This window comes from Phalacrocorax carbo, chromosome 7 (assembly GCF_963921805.1).
Source record: "Phalacrocorax carbo chromosome 7, bPhaCar2.1, whole genome shotgun sequence".
Lineage (NCBI taxonomy): Eukaryota > Metazoa > Chordata > Aves > Suliformes > Phalacrocoracidae > Phalacrocorax > Phalacrocorax carbo.
This window is the reverse complement of record NC_087519.1, coordinates 20494074-20511589: the sequence shown is the minus strand read 5'-3', so window position 1 is coordinate 20511589 and position 17516 is coordinate 20494074. Positions and strand designations below refer to the sequence as shown.

General features: G+C 37.4%; 1 protein-coding gene across 3 annotated transcripts in view; it reads left to right on the top strand.

The window, feature by feature from the left end:
• Positions 1-10045, top strand: part of CIB2 (calcium and integrin binding family member 2) — a 57822-nt gene extending 47777 nt beyond the window's left edge. For all 3 annotated transcript variants that reach the window (XM_064456716.1, XM_064456717.1, XM_064456718.1), the window contains 3 exons: positions 2040-2187; positions 2283-2478; positions 8944-10045. In XM_064456716.1, the coding sequence (XP_064312786.1) occupies positions 2040-2187; positions 2283-2478; positions 8944-8965 (366 nt within the window). In that variant the 3' untranslated portion in view covers positions 8966-10045. The remainder of the gene's footprint in view (positions 1-2039; positions 2188-2282; positions 2479-8943) is intronic.
• Positions 10046-17516: the final 7471 nt, after the last annotated feature.

Sequence of the window (17516 nt, the reverse complement as noted above, 5' to 3'; positions counted from 1 at the left end):
TGTGAAAAAGTATCTCAGAGTTCCAGCTGGGATGGCTACTGGAATCTGTTCTTAAATTTGCCAGATGACATGACTTGCCAAATGTATGTAGGTATGGTATAACCTTGATCACACCTTGTACTCAAATGTCTGACCACTTCTCTGTACCTGCATCCCGGAACAAATACTGCAAAGGGTCATCCCATAGTGTGAATCTGTCACCTGAAGAAGAAAGGAAGGCTGCTTTCCAGGCACTGGATGTTCTTTGATATGTTCATGTGCACAGTCACGTTCCTTTGGGAGAAATTAAGCTTTTGTATGTATTGCTTGTCTTTTAACAAGAATCCTGAAAACTTTTTCATTATTTTGAGGCTATTAAGAAAAAAAAAATCTTAAATGTTATCTCTGTGTGGGAGACAAATTTCATTATGCTTTCAAGTTTCCCCTGTGATTTCAGTTGAATGTCTTTAGTTCTTCTTGTATGCTGCTGCACACCATTTAACCGTTGTTGAATTTCACTTTAGAGGCAGCTGCATAATAGTGGTAAGTAGCCCATTCTTGTAAGGTACTTTATGTTCCTATAAGACGAAGGATATTACCTAAATATAAAACATCAATCTGCTCACATAATTCTGCTTTGTACATGCTGCTTGCATTTTTTTTAGTCTCCACAGGTGTGCAGAAAATGTATTCTAAAAATGCATATGTTCTGTGTGAATTATTAAGAGAGAATTCAAGTAAACTGAAAAATAACATTTTCTGGTCATTACCTCTCATATAGCTGTTTTATAAAATTTCGTTTTAAATAATTGGATGGCTTATGAATAGCTAATTAAACTTTCAGGAAAAAAATCAATTGGATATGTTTGAGCTCTGAGCTTTCACAATACTACTTCTTTTAAAGCCAAATAAAATGCTGCATACATATTAAAAATAATGAACATGATATGCCACCACCAAAGCTGTTTACATTTATAGGAGATCAATATGATAATTGGTGTCTTGGCTTCAGATAAGATCTGTAGAACAGCTTTGATGAGATGCCTCTCACAGCCCAAATGGTGTTTGTGTGTTGTATTCATTTTCCCAGTTTTATAGACATAGCTACACATTCATCTTTGCTTTTTATATAGCTGTGAGAAAGATGTTGTTTTGTTACTATCAAAACATTTGTTTTGGACTTGAGTACTAAAGCAGGTTTTCTTACGCTTGCTTGTCTGTTTATGGGTTTAGAATATTGTTGTATTTGGAGTAGCCTTGACACCAGCTGAGTCGGTAGGGTGCTAGAAAGGATCTTAGGATCATCTCCTGCAGAGATGAAATTTCATTTAAAACTCTAGAATTTCTAGTCAGTCCAACCAGAGGTTGGACATTGATGTGCGTCAGGGTAAAAATGAAAGTCTTTTCTGCTGGGATGTGACTCTACATCCTTATTGAACAGGCACGGTTTGGTTGATGGTTGATCGATGGTTCCACATCAGTCGGGTGGAATGCAGATGTTTACTAAACATGTTATGGTTTCATAAATAATATTTGTTATAATAATATTTGTTCCTTCAGCCTTTAGTCAGGTGCCACCAGACGGCATAAAGACCCTGCTTGTTTCATTGGCTTTCCACTTTGGTCTCTACGATTCCTTCCCCTCCTGTCATCCTCTGTTTGTATGTGCTAGCTTCTTAATGTAGGAGCTGTAACCCTCCTGAATGTGTCAGTCTGATACCCTGTCAGGAACCCGTTACATGCAAATGATCTTCATGCTCTTAGTGCCTTTCCCCTAACATTAATAAGGCACGTGTTCCATGCAGAAGAAATTACATGAGCCCCAGTTTAGAGAGAATGAATAACAATGGAGCTGAGAAAATCTGGGTAAGAAGTGGTACGACGCAGCAGCATTTTCTGCTAAAGCATGCAAATGTAAATTTTAGATGTATTTTGGAAGAAAAAAAGTTGTCTTCAAAGAGCCAACCATGGAGTTAAATACTCATAATTATTAACAGGGAGTCTGCGGGTTTTTTGATCTTCTAAATACTAATATATATATATATATATGTTTTTCACAGGAGAATCCCTTCAAGGAAAGGATTGTGGAATCTTTCTCAGAAGATGGAGAGGGGAGCCTGAGCTTCAATGATTTTGTGGATATGTTCTCTGTGCTCAGTGAAATGGCTCCCAGAGAGCTTAAAGCAATCTATGCCTTTAAGATCTATGGTACTGAATTGGGTGATTTTGGATGCCTTTTTTGTTTGATGTAAATGAGTATGAGAGTTGTTGGTGATCTTTTCTTTGGTTCTTTTATTGTTTAGATTTTAACACAGATAACTTCATTTGTAAATCAGACTTGGAAAAAACCCTCAATAAGCTGACCCGAGAAGAGCTAACAGCAGAAGAAATCACTCTAGTTTGTGAGAAGGTGATAGAAGAAGCTGACATGGATGGTGATGGGAAACTAGGATTTGCAGATTTTGAAAACATGATTTCCAAAGCACCAGACTTTCTGAGGTATTGTTTTAAGAAAAAGATAGTTTCCTGCATATTTTCAGGTATTTTTTTAGGATATCACTGTGTACTATAATACAAGAAATGTCAGACATAAGTACTTTATCAGAGAGCTGATTAGAGGATGTCTTCTTACCTTAACTCAGTTTACTTTTCTAGAGCATGTTCCAATTCTCTCCTAACTTGAAGACTGAGATCAATGACTCTTTAATTATCTAATTTTCCCCCCGTTTGTTTGTGTGGTTTCTTCAAGAAAATATTTTGATCTTTTATAAGCTTAAATTCATATTGTTCTCAAGCCTATAGCAAGGATCTATGCTGTCTGAATAGGAATGTGTGTAAATATTGTATACATGTTACAATACACAGAAACACATTGATCTTTTGTGGTAGGAAGGTGAGAGCTAGAGGACATTACAGTGGTACAGTTCATGCTGGTAGCAGAAAATCAATGAAAATGATTAATTACTGCAGTCTTTCTTTGATCCACTGTTAATCAGGATTTTTTATATAACTGATTATTTTTTTTTTGCTGACTTTCTTCCTAATAATCTGTGGATAAAACCCAGCTATCTTAAGACAGTTTTTCTTGCACGTTTCATATTTAAAGAGACCTTTTAAAAAGGACAATGACTTTTTATTTTTACACATTAATAAAACATTCCACATAAGTTTATAGTTAAGGCTGTTACTTAAGTAGTACAAGGATAGACCTTCTTTAAGAAATTACAGTGAACCAGTCAGCAAAATAAGATACTCCAAGATTGGGAAGAGTTCATATTTGAATCTTGAATCCACTGGTAGAGTAGGCTGAAGCTAAAACCTAGGTCTAATTTCTCCCCAGATTTCAGTGGTCTGGGTTAACTATGTCTAATAGTAAATCCTTGACTAACCTGGAAAAGTTTTTTTAATCATCTTTATTCATAAACGTTAAGTTGATAGTGTTTCTGTTTGGTGATAATTGATAATAACAAGCAAGTTCTAACATCTGGGAAGATAAATAATCCAATAATTGTCTGGACTACAAGCAGGTATACAGTATGATTGTAAGTTGTTTTGGAAATTTTGTCATTTGTAAATTCTAGTTTCTGCAGACTTGTGTCTCCTGATTAGTTGGCTGATATTTGAGAAATGGTTTAGGTTCAGGCTTTTTTGCTACATGTAAGTGGAATACTTAAAGACTCTTTTTGACACAGCTGCCTGTTTCCAGGACATTGGCAGAAACTTAATCATCTTTCAGTCACATGTTGTTTAAATTCTGCCAAAGGATTCAGAAGTTATTGGGGGAGGATTAGCAAAGCTCACAGTCAGACTGATTGAATAAACTATATTTTCCTAGGAAATAAGGCTAAACATTAGGATAGAATTAAGATAAATCAAAATTTGGACTGATAACCTCTTAATGCTAATGGTGTTTAAGAACCTTTAAGTGACCTGCAGAAGACAGAACAGTTTCTTTCATAAATTACATTTCTAAGGAAAGACATTATAACAAAATGATTCTACAACAAAGCATGAGGACGTGATCCCTATGAACCCTGAGAAACATCAGCATCTCTAGAGGGATCTGCTACAAAGTCAAAGTGAGTCTCTTTTATACATTAGAAACATCTCAGGCATTCCTTGACTAATCAAGTGTATCAACAGAAACTTTTAGAACAAGATACATATCATCATTATGGTGAGGCTCAGCTGAGTAGGTATTCTCATATTTTGTTTACATGTATTTCCAGCTAAGAAAATGTTTTCCTTATACTGTTATCCATATAGAAGCTCCTGGGGTCAAGTAGTGTTTCCTTTAATCAATGGAAAGACTGTACTGTACCTACAAATCTGGTAGAGAGCAGAGATCAAATGTGAAGAATTGAAAGCAGATCTGAAGACTCAGTAGAAGCTGTAGTTTCAGAAGTTTCCTGTGCTGTGACTGAGTTTACTGCTGTGTGGTGGAGGCTCTCAAACTGCTGACTAAGAATTCCAAGCTGAGGATGCTGTGCAATCCAGTTATTTCCTGAGAAAGCAGCAGAGAGGAATATTTGCCACTGTAGCTAGTGGAATGATTGTCATAATTATTTTTCTTTTCCAAGTTTGTGATGTTTTGGGAAGCTGAGAAAATGAATGGAAAGACCTGAGTGCTGGGTACTCAACAGGGCAAGAAGATGAGTAAAAAGAGGGATGAGGTGAACAGTACAGAGCTTGGTATAGATTAGGTAAAGAGAAAATAGATACGAAGGGATCACCTTCTTCACAATGCTTATAATCTCAAAGGACCAGGCTACCAAGTAGTAGAAGACTGTTAATCATCCAGTTGCTCAGTTTAAACACATATACTTGGATCTGTGTCTGTGACACATCTTATTAAGATGTCTCCTTGATGTTCAAGGGAGTGATACATATATTTAAAGCAGATTTTCTCCATCCCTGGCTTCAAGGGAAATGGTAACTTCCCTCTTCTTTCAGATCCAGGAGGTTAGCTGGGTCACAGGATTCAGCTCTGAAGTCCTCAGGCTTAAGAGCTCCTGGTGTGACATGACCTAAAGACAGGTTGCCTTCCACCTTTTAGCTGAAATATGGTTTAGAGCCTCTGACTGTTACTCAGCTACATGTTTTTTAACCTTTGAAGTTATATTGCGAAATTAGGGTGTAAATGGAAAAGTCTCAGAGCCAAAAAGAGAATGTGTCGTTTCTCTGATTTGGTTTGTATTTCAGCCAGAGTTAACAGCTGCAGGAAAAGAAAGTGACAAGGCCATGAAACTGCTTCTATTCAAACCAATCTGTACAGAGGACTTGGTACCTCTCCCTTATTGTTATTTACTGTTCCTTTTCCCTGTAAAGGTATTTTATTTTTTGAGCACATTCTTAGGTATATTTTTTCTGTATGCAGTGCATCATAGACTGACATGTGTTAATACTGAACTTCCTGACCTGAGCCACTTACTGTCATTTTTTAAATACTGTGTAAATGTTGCATTCTTAAGGGTAGACACTGATTTGACTTTTGGAGTGGGATCCATTGAACTTTAATGCCACAATAGGTACACCAAGGTCTGACTGGGGACTGAAACGAAACCAGTGCTTTCTGATAGTACCCAATGCATGCTAGCATGTGACAGAATGTGTGACATAGGACAAGAGTACAATTCCTGTAGCTGATCTCTCACTACATAAAACCCAGTTCCTATTAACTGAGTTCAATTATACCATAACAGCCTTGGACACATTACCTATTTAATGAAACAATGCTTTATTTTATCTTTCTGATTTTATCTCTGGCTTGATTAATGGCCTTTCATTTTCCTCTCTTCCATGTCTTCAGCTGTAATGGTAATTGTAACTGATAACCATAGGCTATGCGCAGCCAAACTGAAGACAGGGCTGTGCAATTTCTACATATAACAACAGAGAACATGCAAAGCACAGGAAATGTCTTTAATTGTGGATCAACAACGCTATATGCCAGTGGTAAACTTATGCCTGAGCTGTCGTCTTCTTATTGTAAAAAGATACAAAAACATGTTTTCGTATAAATAAAATTATTCCTTTTGAAATCTTCAGCAGACGCATCAAAGAAATACCAACCCGTTAATGTCCAGAGACATTCAAAATTTCATTTGGTTTGGCATATCTCCACTTTTTGTGCCCAACTGAATGCATTCCAGACTTCTAAATTCAAGGAAGCCTAAGTTGCCTATTGATTTATACTTTCAACTGCTCAGCAGCTGTGAAAATTAAACACCCAGGAACCAAAGCAATAGCCACCTTTGAATATGATTGCCAGTGAGCAATTGGAGATGCTGGTTAACTGCAGTTTTCAGAGACTTTGCTGTGAAGCTATGGGCAATTAACATTTCTGAATTATCTGATCCTAGAATACCATATTGGCACCTGGTGTATGATCCTTTTGGAAATGTTGACTAACTTACCAGACTCCAGATTGTTTTTATTTGTAGTAAAGGATTTCATATTCTGTTCTTTGCCTTTTCCCCCAGCAAAAGCCACCACTTCACATCGTAGGAGTAGGAAATTTAGGATGCAAGGCAGTTAGGTTTTATCCTTGGCTCTGCCATTGCTTGAGCAGGTGATCTCTGCTAAGTCATAGGTCATTTTGCTCTCTGTGCTCTGTTGCATGGGACCAGGGCTTACCTGACTTCTGGCAAACATTGAGAACTCCTATGAACTATCCAACTGTAAAATCTCATAACCATTAAAATGAGGTATGAAATTACTGAAGAGGAATACCTTCTTTACCTTGTTTGTGGAAAAACTTTGAAGGCCAGATTCCTGTAACAATGTGCACTCTGGTTTTGAAGCACTTTTTTCACACGGCTCAAGCTGTTTTTTTTTTAAGCTGTCATACTTTCATGCATACTTAATATATACAACAGGTATTAATTTTGGCACCACAATCCAGGCTTTGACCTGGTATGAGCTAAAGTTCATCCACTGTACATTGACTGATTTTCCTTATCTCATCACTCGTTTCTCAAACCTTTACTTAATGATCCTGTGTAGGTTTAATCTCCTGCGGACAGCTTTTGCAAGTTTTGTACCGCTGTCAAGCAAATGAAGATGCAGTAAAGTCTGTTGCCTGATTTGCACTGCTGTGGTTGAGGAATTTTTTTAAGGCTAGAAGAAAACACTGCTAATCATTGACCAGGGAAGAAGATATATACCTTTTTGGCTGTTATCCCAGAACCTTGAGTAATCTGTAAATGATAATGACAGTTGCTAGTTCAGAAAATTTGATCGCAGTAGGTTTATTTCACTCAAAATTGCTACGATTAAGAAGCTGCTTGTAGTTTAATGGAAGTATTAGCACTCTGAACTGGCACTAGCTAAGTGTTCCATTCTACATGACTGGTTACATTTTCCACAGGAAATTGTTTTATAAATCATCCTGGAAGTTCAAGCTTACTTGAATGCCTGATGGTGAAACACACTATAACAATTAGAAATGGAGTTTGAGAAGAATACAGCATTAGTAACAGCTGGGAGCTGCCAGAACTAGACAGAGAAACAACAGATTAAACAAAAAGGTGTCATTGGAAACGCAGTATTTCTGAAACCTTTGTGGGCCTTTACTCGTGTAACAGTTGATGTCCTGACTCCAGTCCTACCTAAAGCAGAAGTAACAGAAGCTGTCTTACAGGAAATGTGTTTCATAACACGTGTCTCAAAATGCAGATTGTCTAGTTCTTAGGAACTAAAATTAGAGCTAGTGACAAATTGGCAAGAGATGCTTAGCAAGAAAACATGGAAGGGAATAATTTGGTCAGTATTTTTTGCAGAATATTTCAGCTGCTTCTTAGTAAAAAACTTAATCTCCAAAGGCCAAAACGACACTTTGATAGAAATAAAAAAAAATTTCAATAAATAGATTTCCAGTGAAGTGGATTTGGATGGTTTTTTTTTGTAAGGAGTGATGCCTGATATGTTTTCACATACAATGCTATGGATTTTTTTGTTCCTGGATGTTGCCTATGTGGAATTTAAACTTTCAAGAGTTTGGATTAATATGGGGCTTTAGACATTTCTTGAGTTGTGAACAAGATGTTTGTAATTCTCTTTTTCTTTCACAATACTTAGGCTAGTATGCCAGACTGTGATGGATCATATCTTTCAGTGTCACCCAGACTGAATAAATTCTTAGATACAAAGTTCCTTGGGACCACTGTGAACATAAAATTTTGTCTCCTCCAAGTACATACCACAGAGCTTCCCTCAGTGAATTCCTGATTCAAATCAAATAGCTGTGATTAAGTTAGAGCATTCTTTTTGTAAAACAAAATCAAAAAACTGTACATTCAGAACTCTTCAGTCTCTAAAATGCTCCAAACCTTTGAATTTTTCTTCTGGTGTAGGCATCAAAATTATAGTATTTACATACAAAAATACATAATAATACCTTCTGATTTCAATCAAGAAATTTATACTGGTTTATACTGTTGTGATATTGAATAGAGATTATTACTTAGAGAAAGTGAGCTTTCACCATGCCCTCTTTAAATTGTCTTTTATTGTCCTGCTAAGATGCTCAGGAGTTTTTCTGAAAACTAATAGCAGTAGTAAGGCAGGCTGCTTGCCTGTATCATACTACAAACAGAAAGAAGATAACAATCAGTTTCTCTTGGTCCCAGCAAGAGAAACAACAAATTTATTTGCCTAATTTGACTTGTTTAGGAACCCAAATGCTGTGCCATAGTAAAAATGCAATTGGGAAACATTTAGCTCTGCTGTATATCCAATAAATAAGTCAATTAATACTTGATTTAAGCCGCTGCTGAGCTTGGCCCCCTGAGCTAACTTTTTCAGAAGGTGGAAATTTATCCCAGAATGTTTAAATCTTCCTGAGAGCATGAGAGAAGAGATTCAGATTCATTACACAGCATGTTCCTTTTTGTCCTTTAAGGAAAATGTTGTGCATAATGACAAATGTGTTTATATCCCTTAATTGTTTCCTTTCCTTTGCAGTACTTTCCACATAAGAATTTGAAGATGTTTCTGTGAGCCACTGTTACCAGAAATGATTTGCCAGTCCAGCCTTTCTGAATCTCAGGCACTTTGGGGGCTTTTGTCCTCTAATTATGGCTTCTTAGAACTCAGCAGAAAGTACTGAAATAATTCTCGTCCACAAAGAGACAGAAGCATCATGTGATCTACGGGACATTTGAACAGTCACATTTTTATCTTCACTGCTGGCCAAGCACTCTGGCAAAGATGGTTGGTTGTTGGGTTGTGGGTTTTATTTCTTTTTTCTTTTTTTTAAACAGGCAGAATCAGAATATTATTAAAGGTATTTCCACATAGTTTTTATATTTATGAATATTTAATACTGCTCTTAAAAGCTCGCAAAAAAAAGATTGACAGAAAGATTATCTTTGACTTTTCCAAGAGTGTTTGAAAGAAAGCACAGGCCTTAAATAATGAGATGCCTCTATCACTGTGTTGTGCAGCTGGCGATCTTGCATGGAAATTATCTTAAGTGAAAGAACTGCAGTCAAGATCAAGCTCCCAGTGTTGAAGACAACCACATCCCAGGTTTGCCGTTCAGTCACTGAAATGGCAGTTGCTGGGTTTGGTGCTTACCTTCAACCAATATTTTGTGGATTGTCATGTCCTTATGAAACTTGAAATATTTGCCTTTTGTATTTGATAACTGCATATGTGATTAATTTCTTCACAAGATAAATGTTAAAACTGTGTCCTAATTCTCAAACAGGGCCTTGCATTTTACTCATTCTGTGGGCTGATAATGTTGAATGGAAGAATATAACCATATGTAACTCATGAAGAATTTAAAGAAGCACAGAACTACTGCTAAGGATATGAAAAGACATTTTCTTTCTAAACCAGCTATGCAATCTTTCCCATAAAAGGCATGAATGCAACTCTATATTTCTCTTCCGTCTCCAGCTGGAAATCAGCTAGATTTTCTTTTTTAATTCCAGTATTGTTTAGGTACTGGGGCCTGAAGACAATCATATGTGTATTACTGTTCTAACAGTCAATAGAAGGGCTCTGTCTCTTACATGGCTTCTGTATCAAAGTCATCACAATTAAAACTTTTGATGCATTCTGTTGTGCTTTGAGAATTTTTGGTTTAGCACATACTAATTTCCTTTCTGGTCATTATTCCAATGACTGTAAAGTTAAGTCTTTCAAAATATGAAATGTGTTATTCGTATTGAAAAAGTTGTTAGAGAAATTATTTTTTTTCCACTTCTGTAGTGATGATGCTGCTTATCTACCTTGGAACCTCTTACAGTGAGCTCAGTGTAGCTTGTTGTCAAAATTTTCACAGTATGCATCAAGAAGAAATATTTATCTAGTAGTGTGGTTGTACATTAAAAGCATTGATGGAAATTTTGAGTATTCAATGTATACAGGACAGACTCACCTAAGATAGCATAGAGAAAATGAAACTTGTGTATTAGTAATAACATTTATTTTAAAAATATTTTTAGAATAATCACATTCAGTGACGTTTATAGCATTTTAATACTTCCTCCTACTGGTTTCTATTTAGATAAAGGAATTAGAGTCTGAATTCCCTTTTATTTACTTATCCAAGTTAAAGTTAGCATAAATCAATCCTGTTAGTCAGCTCTGAGTAAGAAGAGATTCAAGCCTCAGTCTCTCTCATTTCAAGCAAGATTACGTTAGATATATTGGTTGATTCAAACAATTTGCAAGACATTGGCATTAAGGGAGATTATGTTAAAATTACTTCGTATTCATTGAAATGTCAGCCTGATAGTTTTTTATTTCTTTCAAGACACACATTTCATCTTTAAATCCTCGTGAGATGTATTTTTCTGTCACTATTAGTATGTATTGCAAAATACCAGGTTGAAAGATTCTGGATCAGATTATTCAGACAAAAAGGATCTGGTGCCGATGACATAGGTCAGTTCCCTTTGACATCAGTCTTCTTTTTGTATGTTTTAAAATTTCTGTTAACTAAAATTCCTTCCTTCCTGACACTGTATGTGATTCCACAATTAGATCATCCTCCCCACGTAAAGGAAGACCTCAGCTGCCTTGGAATGTGCTCAGTGTATTGTTTCCCTATGTTCTCCCTGACCTGAATGTCACAAAGTAGTTGAAGAGACACTTGGGCTTGCAGTCAGATGTTTAACCCTGGAGTCATCCATCTGAGCTGAGAAACAAAGAGAGAAAGAAGTCAGGAGCACCTGTGAAGGAGTACTCCTGTCCACAGTTAAAGGATAATTCTTGCAGAATACTGCAGATAGAAATGTATGCGGTTGTCCTAACTCCCTTTATTTCTTTGACTTATGTTCATCTCCTGTAACAAAATCCCAAGCAACATAGCAGGTTCTTGGAGTTTGAACGAGGTAAGTGCTCTGAATGCTTCTGGAGCAAAATAATCCTACCTAGTAGTAGGTAAATTGTTATACCACCTGATGGCAAATGTAAGGGTTAGATTTCTAAAGAAGCATTGTATTTGCAGTTTCTTAGTTGTATGTAGTTGGATGTCTTACCATTGAAACTTTTGTTAGGGCAAGAGTGTTGAGTGAGTAGAAGCGCAGCATGATGTATTGCAAATTTAAATAATGTTACAACGTAAAAAACAAGCTGTGTTTCTGAAATAGTATTATTGGCAGATTGTACAAATTCACTAGCAAGTGGTTATTCAGCCAAGCTTACTTCTTCAAAAGGAACTATCAGGCAGTTTAGAAAGACGCTGAAATAGTAGAAGAGATTTAGATTTAAAACAATTTTGGATTTGGCCTTAAAAGCAAGAAGGCATGCATTTGTATTGCAAAAAAAAAAATCTTAAATACAAATTAAATCCTTAAATTTCTATATTTGCCTTCAAAAAAGGACAAAGAAAAAACTATTACAAAGCCTCTATGAAAATAGCTAAGTGTGTGTGTTATCTAGTTCATATACACTCAAAGCATCTTAGGGACAAAAAGGAGCTAGTGGAAGCAAATAAAACAGTGTCAAAAAGCGAGCAATAACCAAGATATTTATTAACACACTTTATCATTGTTTTAAGGGAATATTGTAAGCTGAGATTTGTAACAGCCTGCAGGCCAAAAATCTGATCTTCATTACTTCCATATTAATCTTCAGTAACTCTGCTGACTTCAGTGGAATTAACTCATATGTCTGTAATTGGATCTGTATTGAGAAAGGAGCTGGTTTTTTTCTGCAGTTCTTTGTGCTCTCTTATGTCCTTTTAACCTTAAAATGCTGAATGTTCTTTTGTTAGTCGATAACCACATGCTCCTCTTTGTCAACAGACTCAGTGCTGGAGTGTTGGAATTCCTTACAATCACATAGAAACAGTCTACTTTCCTTTTTCCCCCAGGGCTAATTTTTTTCTCCTTGTACATGTTAGAGGCACTTCTGATGCAACATCACAAGGTGGCACCATAAGATCATACCAGGTCATGACTCCATTTAACTGTTTAAATTTCCTTGACCTATAGGATACTAGATAGAATCTGCAATGCTACAAAACAAAAAAGATGAATACTGTGGTTAATCACTGATTTTAAAACTGTAGATAATGACAGAGAAAGTTTCATATTTGATTCAATCCATTAAGTTAAATCTGACAAGGGGCAAAACTAAATGCTTTTGAAACAGGTACATGAAAATGTAATGATTTTATAGAATGACTTGAAGCATGAGAATTTTTTTCTTGACACACACACACATATATGTTGGATTGTGAGCCAGTATGATGACAATACTCCTTTACAGTATTTTCAACTCTGTCTCAAATGCAGGTATTGTAACTTTCCATACAATCACTTATTTTGTTTTGTGTGATGTTGGTCTTGATAATATCTGCAATTGGTCAGTATAATGGGTTAATTCTTTTTTTCATGTTCATGAGTAGTTATGCTTTTAATTCCATCTGTTCTGCTGTCGTTCAGTATCATTGGATATTCTTTTCTTTTTTTTTTAATCATGCAATAGTAGTGCCTCATGGGATTATTGTCCCAGAGGACTGGAGGAAGGCAAATGTTACCCCTATCTACAAGAAAGGCTTGAGGGAGGATCCGGGTAACTATAGGCCCATCAGCCTTACTTCAATCCCTGGGAAAGTTATGGAACGAATCCTCCTGGGGGCACTCACAAGTCAAATGAAGCACATGATTGGGAAAAGCCAGCATGGCTTCACTAAAGGCAGATCGTGCTTGACAAACCTGGTGGCCTTCTATGACAAAGTGACTTGCCTGGTTGACATGGGGCGGGTGGTGGACATTGTTTACCTGGACTTCTCCAAGGCCTTTGATATGGTCCCCACAGTCTCCTCCTGGAGAAATTGATGTATTATGGCCTGGACAAGTGGTCTGTGCAGTGGGTGGGGAACTGGCTGACAGGCCGCACACAAAGGGTGGCGGTAAATAGCTCCTTCTCCAAGTGGCAACCTGTCACTAGTGGAGTCCCCAGGGATCAATATTGGGCCCAATGTTATTCAATATCTTTATAAGTGATCTGGGTAACAGGATCAAGTGTAGCCTGATGAAGTGTGCTGATGACACCAAGTTGAGTGGGGAAGTAGACACTCCAGAAAGGAGAGCTGCTCTGCAGGGAGATCTGGGTAGGCTGGAAGAGTGGGCCAGCAAGAACCTTATGGAGTTCAGCAAGGAGAAGTGTAAGGTCATGCACCTGGGAAAACATAATCTGGGAGTGCAGCACAGACTGGGATCCACCTGGCTGGAGAGCAGCTCTGTGGAAAGGGACCTGGGGGTCCTGGTGGGCAGAAAGCTCAACATGAGCGAACAGTGTGCTGCTGCGGCCAAGAAGGCCAACAGGATGCTGGCTTGCATCACCAGCAGAGACAAAGAAGTCATTATCCCGCTCTACTTGGTGCTTGTCAGGCCACACCTGGAGTACTGTGTACAGTTCTGGTCCCCTCTATACAAAAAGGATGTGGACAGGCTGGAAGGGGTCCAGAGAAGGGCCACCAAGATGATCAAAGGACAGGGAAGCCTGCCATATGAGGATAGGCTGGGAGAAGTGGGTTTGTTCAGCCTTGAGAAAAGGAGGCTTAGAAGGGATCTCATCACCATGTACCAGTACTTAAGGGGTAGCTACAAAGGAGATGGAGACTCCCTTTTTACACGGAGTCACATGGAGAGGACAAGGGGGAATGGACGCAAGTTGCTCTTGGGGAGATTCCGATTGGACACCAGGGGGAAATTTTTCACAGTGAGGACAGTCACCATTGGAATAATCTCCCCAGGGGAGTGGTTGACTCGGCCACATCGGACACCTTCAAGAGTCATCTGGACAGGGTGCTGGGCCACCTTGTTTAGACTCTGCTTTTCCTAGAAAGGTTGGACTAGATGATCCCTGAGGTCCCTTCCAACCTGTGATTCTGTGATCCTGTGACTATTTCCTATCATCTGCCACGTGTTTCCCAGAAATATGGTGGCCACAGCTGTTGCAGATAATGGCAAACCATTGATTTATAGAAAGTTTTCTGTATTTTCTGTCTTATCCTTTATAAGTTATGCTACCTTGTTTGCCTTAGAACAGTGATGAACACTAAGTTGAAGTCTTTATAAGTGGCCTGTGGTATTTATATCTTTTTCCTGGTATGAGAAAACACAAGAGTAGATGAATTAAACTTTTATTATTTTAGATGTGCATTATCTGATACATTGAAGTTTATCTACCATAATGTTTTCTGTTAACAAGTTTTATATTTGAATGCCATGAAACATCTCTGTCTCAGATGACCTTTGTATTTCATCTTCAGTGGGGCTTTGGCATATACCTAATATTCATCATGTGGCAATGTACTGTTCTGAGTCAAAGCATTTCTTTGAATTAAGGTCAAACTGAGGTAAGGCACCATATATGACATTGTCTCTTCTTACAGAGATGGAATGTTTGTTGTTTTTAGGAAAACAGCATATTAATTAACATGTTTTTTATTAAAATCCCTAGAAATTGAAACATACATTAAAAATTAAACAAATAGGCATTTTGTTGCAGAAACTGTAAAAACTCATATTCTAGAGACCTGGATAGATTCAGATTATATTCTGAAGTAAGATAATACAAAGTAAGCTAGAGACTGAGTTTTTGGTACCAATACATTTGTGCAGTGTGAAATATTACACTTATCAGCACAGGATCCATAAGAAATTGATTTGGGCTGAAATAACAGCAGGATTAAAAAACCTGATAATGTTATTGCCCAATATACCTCAGCTGGGACAGACAATGGAATGAAATTTGATGAGGAAGATATTAAAGATGATAAAATTATAATTGTTTGTGTCCTGAAGAAGATGTGTGTCTGAGACAGAATAGAAGGACATAGCAAACAGATGTTCTGCTTTTTTTCTCTGTATCATTTTGCAGTTATGGGTGTCTTGTAGAGATGTTATTGACACCGAGTGACTATCAGATTCTCTTTGGTGGGGAAAAGGAAGAGACTGTTCTTGGTAGAATTAAAAGTGCATCAGCATTACAGATGAAAGTGCCTTTATTTAACTGGAATTTCTGCCATTCTTATCTGTAAATGGCATTTTACAATCTGAACTCCAAATGAAATTCCCTACTGCCCTTCTCTTTTGCAAGACCAATGACAAGCCAAGCGTGCCAGCCTTGTGTGCTTTGCTGTTGCAATGTAGATTACTCATTCCCTCTGTTCTCAGTTAAATTTGCTCAGATCCAAATATTTTTATGCATAAATCCATTACTCTTGTCATGTCTCCTTTGCAGATGCATGATTAATCTGCCATGCATGCTATTGAGTGCATGCTCACAAGCTCTGCAATAAAAACCCTAATGTGTACATTCTTCTCCAGTTATGTGCACATAGAGGTTGAGGCTGTATGTGCCTGAAAACATAGGCCAAAGTTTTAACTCTGCTAAAGAGGGTGATGGGCACCAGTCCAGCCTCCTCCTTTTTTACTGTAACTTTCCTCAAGCGGGTGTGGCAGCTTGCCAGGAGCAAGGCGATGCATTGGTGTGGGCTTAATCATAACTTGGGCAATTCAACAGGGATAAAGCTATATGAAATGGTAGCTGGTTGTTGAAAGGGTGATAACTGAAGACTTTGGTCTGGTCTCTCATGTAAAGCTCTGTGAGAAAGCAGGTACAAGATGTCTCTGTTTACTTGATTGTCAGTTCAATTTGAGAAGGTATTCATCTGTCCAGTTCCTGCTGTGGAAGTCAGATCCAGCTTTTTCATAGGCCTTTCATCCCCAGTGGTTATGGGTTACTCCTCACATCACCCCGGAGGCAGTACTGATAGTGAACTCATGCTGATCATTAGTAATCTTCTCTTAGAAATCTAATATCCAGGGTTACTTCAATAGCACTTAGAAATAACTTGATATTCACCAGATTTTTTCCCCACAGTTAAGAGGAAAATATCTTATATTTAGGAATCTCTTCAGCTTTGTCGTCATGGCCTAGTAGACCCTGAGAGGAAAAAGAATATTGGGGTTTTAACCAAAAAGGTCTTTTTGTTTTCAGAAAATCTCAAGTAACTTTTTTGTGCAGGTATAAAATTCCATGTATGAAAAACATTGTAGATTCAGAGCAGATTTCCCTCTAGGAGTAATCTGAAACTGAAAGACTGCGTTTGCTCTGCCTAAACAAATAGGTTCATTAATGTGTGTATTCACAGAACTAAATTAAATTTCAGGAAATTCAGTGAGGCTTTTCATCTCTTCTGTGGTGATTTTAGTGACTATTGTTCTTCTAAAGATATAACCAAATATGGTCAGGAAATATAGATAAATACCCTCTTGTAATTTCACACATCCTAATGACAGTAGCACTATAATTTAGTTTTACAAGTCATACATCTTTAAACTTCAGTCTTCTGTAGAATTTGCTGGCAAATGTTCCTGGTGGAATGACTTAATCCCACGTGACTCATTCTCAATATTTTTCCATTTCCAGTTATCTCCTGCAGCTGAAAAAGCAGAGGGAATAATTGGCATCAAGAGAAGTTTGTGTATTTTGAAGTCTTTTCCTTCCAGTAAATGCACAAAATTAAATACTGGGTTATTAATGCATTAAGTCCAGCCTGATTTGCTTAAAAGACTTTCTCACTGTGATAATTCTGTAGTAGCCAGATATCCTTGAGGGCCTGATCTCAACAACAGGAAGACTCCTACTCCCTTCAGTAGGCAGGCGTCAGATCAGGTCCTTAAATATTTTGCTCTGTGCAAATGTGGAATGCATGTACTAGGTATTTCAAATTAATGCCAGTATCTTATTTATGATGAGTTCAGCCTTAATTGTGTTCCCCTCTGGAGAAGAAATTACCTTTTGTTATGGAATTCTCCTCTATTTCTTTGTGTAACTATTAATTCAAGTATACTGTTTAATGAGTTTTGAAGTTAATTTTTGAATCATTGTCTTTCTCATGCCTCTGGACCACAGGCCACAGTTTTTCCTTCTGATGTGCATTCATATACTCAGGCAATAAACAGGCAGAAATCATGGAGCACAGGGAGAGGAAACTTTTCCATCATGCAGTTAACTGACACCAGTTGTGTGCCTGTCTGAGGCAAGTGAACAGCAGGCAG